General features: G+C 39.2%; 1 protein-coding gene across 2 annotated transcripts; it reads left to right on the top strand.

The window, feature by feature from the left end:
- The first annotated feature begins 1264 nt into the window (after positions 1-1264).
- LOC103144737 (protein cornichon homolog 1) lies at positions 1265-7942 on the top strand. 2 transcript variants are annotated; one of them, XM_016676312.1, is made up of 6 exons: positions 1265-1413; positions 2555-2623; positions 2879-2926; positions 5865-5977; positions 6075-6218; positions 6968-7942. In XM_016676312.1, the coding sequence occupies exons 1-6, from the start codon at positions 1333-1335 to the stop codon at positions 6993-6995; spliced, it is 483 nt and encodes a 160-aa protein (XP_016531798.1). In that variant the 5' UTR covers positions 1265-1332; the 3' UTR covers positions 6996-7942. The 2 variants fall into 2 exon arrangements, with proteins under 2 accessions (XP_016531798.1, XP_007561926.1); XM_007561864.2 differs by lacking the exon at positions 2879-2926.
- Positions 7943-7961: the final 19 nt, after the last annotated feature.

Raw genomic sequence — 7961 nt, 5'->3', positions numbered from 1 at the left:
CAAAATTACTCAATGTTGTTTGTGAAAGAGGTATTAGCAATTGGGGAGACGCTGATGAGAAAGATGATGTGCTGCTGTAATGTAATTTAGAAGCGTTTTGCAAAAAGTAAGTTTATAACATGAAGTGTTTCTGTGTTAAACTTGAGTATCCATTCTCTTTGCTTAGAGTTTTTCTGGGCTCAAACCCTGAACGAGGTCGACTGACACGACAGGACACAGGCAAAGGTGAAGAAGCAGCTGTGTCTCCATTTGGCCAAATGCATTGATTCAATAAATGTCTTGTGTGATTTTACATTCTGGTTTGTGGCTCATTTTTGTGTCTTGCCTGAAATACCTAAGACCCGGGTAGAGAGACGCATTTTTGAAGCAATGGTTAGTTACGTATCTTGTTAAAACGTGATATCTTACATAAACGTGATACTTATCTTGTATAAACGTGATCGCTTTGTTGTTTAAACGTGATGGTTATTTTGTTAAAAAGTGATAGTTATCTTGTATAAACGTAAAAATGTTATGTCCAGGCAGTGGCAGTACTATGCTAGGCTAGTACAGTACAGTGGCTAACAGGAATTGGTCAAGTTTCCCTTCGTGTTTGGTCTAAAACATGGAAAGATACAGATACTGCTTTGCACTGTGGTTAAATTTTAATAGTTTTAACCGTTAAAATCAGTGATAGCATGCGCAATCTGAGCATTTTTGCTTATTGAAATAAGTAAAAATGAGATAAAGAATATTATAAAAATGTATGTCAAGAAGAAATGGCAAGAACAGTGGGATAACAGAGGCAATGCTAGGGTTTACTATAGTACCCAAAAAAGTTGGGGAATTAAAATATAATAGAATTTAAAAAGAAGAAGGTATTATATCTAGAATAAGATTTGGACATACAGGATTAAATAGTACTCTTAAAATAATTAATAAACATAATTGTTAAAACGTGATTAACAATTATGTTAATCACGTAATTGTGATTATAATTATAACCTGTGTTATGTGTATTAATTTTCCACTATATAGTGGAAAATTAGAAACAGTACAACATATATTTTTAGAATGTAATAAATATGTTCAGGAAAGAGAGGTGTTACTTAGAGATTTAAGTGGGAATAAAAATAAATTGGATATTAGTGAATTGTTTCAGAGATCATCTGGGGATATAGTTTTTAGCAGTATTTTTAGTTCAGTTATAAACGTCTGATCCATACTCCAATCCGGAAGGTGGCGGTAATGCACCTACAAGTTGTTTGCCAACCGCCATAAAAAGGAGGAAGAGGAAGCCTGCGTCATCCGCCGACGGAGCCAGGAGAAACCGAGCAGAAGAACCGTAGAAAAATGGCGTTCACATTCGCGGCCTTTTGTTACATGCTCGCTCTACTGCTCACGGCGGCGCTTATCTTTTTTGCTATCTGGCATGTAAGTACAAATTTACACCGACTGCTTTTCTGACTGTCCAGGTGTAGAACCCAAATTCTGGGTTGAAAACAAGGCCTGCCGAGTGGGCACATAGAAGTGACGGTTTCTGGTCAGAGTCGGCTCCTCCAAGACGCAGGAGACGTCTCTAGAGAGCGTTAGCGCTAACTGAACTGACGCACGCTTACTTCAGAAACCTGTCTACTACTGAATGAATGAATAGTACACACCCTGGTGTCGGCTCGGGCGGAAAGCTCAGCCCATTGGCACCGACACAGACGCTGGTTTTACACATAATTTTGAATTAAAGTGTTTCCGTAGTTAATGCTCGTATTAGACTTCCTCAAAACACACAGGGCTTCTATTAACCTGACAGGCTACATTGTGCTAACAGCTAGCAGGCTCGTTAGCATTTTGCAGGCTAAGCTAAAAGACTTCGACATATTTACGCCGGAAAAGCTAAATGCTTTATGGCTCTTCTGCTGCATAGTGACCATTTTCTCGCCTCTTGGTGTAAAGAGGGTGGAAGAGTGTGACTGTCAAATGTTGAAACAACTTCAAGTCATATTTTTATTAACGGTCTTTTTTTTTTCTTTTTCTTTTTTGCCAGCGTTAGCTTTGGGATTTCTTGGACACTGTTGTAAACTTTAGGTCATTTGTTACTCATTTGCAATAGATGTAATGTAAGCAAGAATTGGTAATCTATCATAGAAAAAAACGCACACAAATAAGTGTATTATACCAAGTTATTGTTACCCCTCCTCTCATTAAGTTGCTCAAGCTTTGAGGCATACAGTGATCTTTGACCCTTCCTCTCCAGGTTTAGATGTGGGAGGGTGAGCTAAAGGAAATTAGCTTCTGCCCTTTCACATTTACCATTAGCAGGCAAACACAGCTGTCATGGCTTACAAATGATTTTAAAGGGATTGTGTTGTGGCACCAGTTTATGTAATACTAAAAACCTCTTAACATGAAGACAAAAATGTGCTGAAATTAAATGTTACGCTATTGCAATAACAAATCTGTTCATTTTAAAGGATTTTACAGTTTCTCCTTGTGTGTGTAAATTTGGTGGATTGTTCACTCAAATGGAATATCATAAAAATATGCCAGGGTTAATGTGACATTTCTTCATTATTTCCAGATAATTGCATTTGATGAGCTGAAGACTGACTACAAGAATCCTATAGATCAATGTAACACTTTAAATCCGGTAAGTGTGCCTGCCCTTTGCTTTTCTTGTCTAAACGACTGCCTGCAGATGCTCTCTGTTACAACTGTACTGTTATCCACCTATCTTTTTTTTTCTATCGTTTCTCTGCACTGTTATGCTAAATAACCTTGTTTTTGTTCTGTTTTTTTTTTTAATTGAGTGCCCTTGTCAGCTGTGAAACTCTAATGCATTTTCATTTTGTTTTGTTTTTCCAATCTGCTTCTTTTGCCCCCCTCTTTTTTTAATGCCTGAAAGACAATTGAAAAGGTCAAAAAGATTAAGAGAGTCAAAATTGCAATAAAGGTTTGTACCAGTCTTTAAAATGCCCGCTGAGTCCACGTTAGTCCGAAGTCTTGTCATTTTGCACGGCGAAGTGTTTGCTAAGGTCTTTTCAGTTAACAAACCTAGGTTGCGTTTTGGATTAGACGAAAACATTATGTTTTATCCCTCTGTTTTATTTATTTTTTTATTTTTTTTAATTTTTTTATTACTGTAGAGTTTAATTTCTTGGTCGGATATCTAGGCTCTACGCTCGCAGATTTTACGTTGCCAGCTCTTCCTTGGGTATTGTACTTATTCCAAACGTATTCACACCCTTGAATGTTTTTACATTTTGTCCTTTTACAAACCTCAGCATCGAGTTTAATTGTGAAATGAAACTACATGGTTTGCAAGTTTTTTTTTGTTTTTTTTTTTGTAAATAAAGATCTGAAAAGTGTGACATGCAGATAATCAGAGTCAGCACTTGGTAGAACTATTTTCTTGTAATTGCTGCTGCCTTGTTTGACTGCATGACACAGCAATTACAGCCCGACAAATACTTGGAAAATATTCACTTCTTTACAACACCAGTCGCATATAGATGTGTGATTCGCATCACTAAACGAACCAACGTAACTGCATTTAATATTTTCAAATATGATGGATGTTGATACTTTCATTGGACAAGCAGTGGAGAAAATGGTAACAATCCTGACAATATGGACAGCTTTGCCGGGTTTTAGCATCATTAACTGTAATTTATTGTTGCGTCAAGAAATTTATCGCGATAAACAATACAATATGATAAATGCCCACCTCTAATTTCACACTTCCTGCATCTTTTATTAAAAAAAAAAAGCAAAAACATGGATGCTTCTTCTAAATTGCGTTGGTCTGTTGGCAAAGTTTTGTCGCTGTACTGGGACAAAATGTGACAAAGTAAAAGGGGAATGAATACTTTGACTGGACACGGCTCCTGTCCAGTAGATTGTTGTAAGGATCTCCTGACACATCGCGTTTGGCGAGACAGTGAAGCTACGGGGAGAGCGGAGTGTGTAAATATTCAGCGGCTCTGGCTTATTGATGAGGCGTTAGCTTTTGACTGAAAAGACTGGCAAATGCTTAAAGCATGCATGATTTCTATTACAATCAACCCTTTGTTTGCTTATGGTTTTACAGATGGTAGTTCAGTCAACTCTCCATGTGTTGGACAAAGACATAAATTAGTTGGTTGGATGATCTTCAAGGCTTTCAAGTTACCAGCTTAACCACATTCTTCACTGAAATACACACACACAAAGTGTTTTCCTCACGAATTGGAGGTTGCAGTTTGAGCCACTGTTTGTCCGATGTAAGCTGCTGTATGTGAGCTCAGAGTTGGCTCCAAGCTACATCACCTGTGGTTCTGAACAGATGGCGGCAGAATCCCACCCACCTCTCTCCAGCTCAGCACTATTTAAAACCTCTGATTGGCTAGAAATTCTCCACAGGAGGAGGAGTTAGTGTAGAGGAAAAAAAAGTCAGGCTCCACATACCTGTAACCCATGGCGTTCTGCATAGTCTGGTATGCAGGCTTTGAGCCCAGTTTGAACCCGTTTGGGGTTATCATCCCCACCCCCCTCCGTCTGTTCAGTTGTGTCGTATTTGGCAGCGCAGTGCAGATCCTGCACATTCCCCACGCCCCACACCTGTCATTCTGCGGGCCGTTGGTTTGGCTCCACTTGCTGTATTTTTATTTTATTTTATCCCACCCCCCAAATGCATGGCTTCCATGTGGTGCTTCCATCTGCCCCCTTGAACCCGACGCTCGACACAACCTCAGGCACGCTGGCTGCATCGACGCCGCTCGCGCTCGCAGCATGGTTCTCAAACAATGTGCTGTTGCAAAGCGGGACGATGTGCGGATTTGTCGTCGCTGCAGACACGTCGATGTTGAGATGCACCAACGTTGTCCTGAGCAAGCGTCGTCATTTAGTTTAGACGCACAAGGTGATGCATGTCACCGAACCAGGGTGGGAAATAAATCTCTCTGGTCCACTTGCAAGAATCGATCTCTAAACTCTGAAAAGCAACTCATGTTTTTGCCGAAGCTTAAGACTTAAAGTTTTATCACGATATTTTGTAGTAATGTTGTGATAACGATAAAAGTGCTAACTAGTTGTTAATTATTTTTAGATAATGGCTATGGCTGAATGATACAGCAATCATATCCTTACAAACACAAATACTGCTCCTGAAAAACATCCCCATTTGTAATGCGCTACTTTAGGACAGTCATTGTAAAAAATGTGATTTGTATTGATAAATTACTCACAGCAACTGAAATTTATCATATTTTCAAATGTATTGATACACTTTTTGTATAAACATTGGTAAAAATAGTAAAAACTAACAATTCAGACAATGTTGGGGGTTATAAACATCAGTAATTTGAATTTATTGTGACAACGATAAATCAAAATTCTCATCACAAGAAATTTATCATGACACGATAAATGCCCACCCCTAAGCTGTAAGTCAGGGAGGAACTTCACTTTGTGGTTTTTAATCTAAACATTGAAAATCAGATTTTTTCTTTTAATCCAGAATATATTGTGGAATTATCGAATTTGCAAGTGGTAGATCTTGATTTTTCACCCTGTTACTTGGTTAAAAATGGCGTCCGAAGGCTGGGTATGCTGTCACCCCGGCTACATGCATTGTAGCCATACAATCCATCACATTACACCGAAGCTCAGTATTTGTCTTTCCCTCATTTTTATAAATGTCACCTTTTTTTTTTTGTTTTTTTTTTAAGACTGAGTGAGAACACCTCATTCTTTGCTTTCTGAAGACGATTGGTTTTCTTCAGGGAGCTGCAGCGTTCTCCCACGTCGTCCTCTGACTGTCTTGGCTTCCTAATCGTCTCGTTTTGAGCAGGAAGGCAGACTGACCGGCTGTCCCTGTGCTTTGACGTCTCCTCTCCTCTGGTCTGTTTCAGCTGGTGCTGCCAGAGTATCTCATCCATTTCTTCTTCTGCGTGATGTTTCTGTGCGCGGCCGAGTGGCTCACCCTCTTCCTCAACTTGCCGCTGCTGGCTTATCACGTCTGGAGGTGGGTAACCGAGCAACCGGCTGACCGCCGAAACAGGAATCCTCTGCTTCGTTTGTGACTAACAGGTTTATTTATTAATATTTTTGCTGTGCCACAGGTATACGAGCAGACCTGTGATGAGCTGTCCAGGACTCTATGACCCGACTACCATCATGAATGCCGACATCCTGGCCTATTGTCAAAAAGAAGGCTGGTGCAAACTGGCTTTCTACCTCCTCTCATTCTTCTACTATCTCTACGGGTACACAGCTTTTTCCATTTCTCACTTTGACAATCGTACAGAAGCTCTATGCATTGGTTGAACATGCGGCTCTGCAACCTGCGGAGTCACAGCTGGCTCTGAATAACTTTGGCTGAAACTGAAAAGGAGCCAGTTGATGGTTTTAAATACAGATATAACAATTTTAAGGTTTTTTTTTTTTTAAATTCTCCTGCAATATTTGCACTGAATTTTCACAAAGAATGACACACTAAAATTCCCATTAATGTTTTTAGACCTGTTTTCCTTGCCCTTAAAAAAAAAGACACAAAATGCTTGTTCTATAAAGATTACAAGAAATTTCCCAAAGGAGATATTTGTGTTAAAAGTTGTATTTTTTTCAGTCATAAGACCTTTTGCAGCTTTAGTTTTTTTTTTGCCAAAATGGCTCTCTAGGCTATAAAGGTTGCTACCCCTGACCTATCAGATAAAATCTAATTGAATACAGAAGAGGCTTTTTTTTAACTAAAGTTTTAGATTTGTCAAAAACATGAAAGTTGATGTTTCATGACTGTAATTAACACTCCCAGTTTTAACACATGGTAAGAAAATGTTTTTTTTTGTCAAAACTGTAAATTTCCAGCAGATGCATTTAAATTGTGGCAACACCCCGAGTCGTTATTTTGTCAGTCACAGATGTTGAAAATGTTGCACCATCTTACTGGCTGTGGTCATTAGGACCCAGGCGGTTGTGAGTGAACCTGACGGTAATCCTAATCTGTCTCTTCCAGAATGATCTATGTTCTGGTGAGCTCCTAAAGACGTGGAGGGAAACGGACCGGGCCGTACAGTAGATGACCAGACACTATGATCCAAGTGCTGGAACACTGGACCTGCTGGAGACCACTGATGAGCAACACGAGCCGTCATTTCAAGTGGATGAGCCCCCCCGACAAACACACACTCACACACACAGTGCAGAGAGTCATTCTGGAAACTTCTAACCTCTTTAAAGACTATCTTGGTCGCAGCGTTTCCGTCAAAGCACTACAACTTAAAAAAAAATAGTCTGGAAATACGGACAAATTTCAATGGACAAGTTCATCTTTTTTTTTTTAATGCTTGAGATTAAATAAAAATAGTTTTCCATCTTTGCTCCCTGCTTTCGAGTGTTTACAGATTAGGATTTGAGGTTTGTGTGCGTGAATCTAAACGTGTGCTGATCTGCTTTACGGTTTTTTTTCCTTTTTCTGGATTGTAACAGCTGATGTACTCTGACCAGGTAGTTTATTGATCTTGGCTGCAGACAGCTCAGTCTGTTCAGACTAAAGATGGACTGAAGGAATAAAAGACGAGCGTCAACTTGTAGTGAAACATGACGCATGCACCGTCTTATCAGGTTTTTTTTTTTTCCCAATGAATTGTTTCAATATTTAAAATCTACCTGTCCAATATTTAGTTGTCCTTATTAATCCAGAGGGGATCATGTGTTTTATTTTCTGTAAATTTTCCCTTGTAGCTCTGAGTTAAGTGAAAGGCCGACTCGACAGCGATGTATAGAGCTTCAGTAGCAAACTGCTGATGTGCCATACTGTTGAATCGTACCTTTTGATCTGTTTTTGGTTGATTTGAACACAAATAGTCCACGTTGTTAGCATCTCTGGTCTATTTATTGTTTTCTGGATTTTTATACAATTTCCTCTGACATCAAGCACTCCTGCATCTCCAAACTTATTTAGTTCAATAAAAGTTATTTAGCTCAAGCTTTCACTGGTTAGAGCAATG

Source organism: Poecilia formosa, unplaced genomic scaffold (assembly GCF_000485575.1).
Source record: "Poecilia formosa unplaced genomic scaffold, Poecilia_formosa-5.1.2 Scaffold131, whole genome shotgun sequence".
NCBI lineage: Eukaryota > Metazoa > Chordata > Actinopteri > Cyprinodontiformes > Poeciliidae > Poecilia > Poecilia formosa.
Note: the sequence above shows the minus strand (reverse complement) of the source record. Positions and strands in the feature narration are given on the sequence as shown.

Coding starts and splice junctions, on each gene's coding strand:
- LOC103144737 (XM_016676312.1), top strand. CDS start 1,333: ATGGCGTTCACATTCGCGGCCTTTTGTTACATGCTCGCTCTACTGCTC. Junction 1,414..2,554: donor TCTTTTTTGCTATCTGGCAT/GTAAGTACAAAT, acceptor CATTATTTCCAG/ATAATTGCATTTGATGAGCT. Junction 6,219..6,967: donor TTCTTCTACTATCTCTACGG/GTACACAGCTTT, acceptor TGTCTCTTCCAG/AATGATCTATGTTCTGGTGA.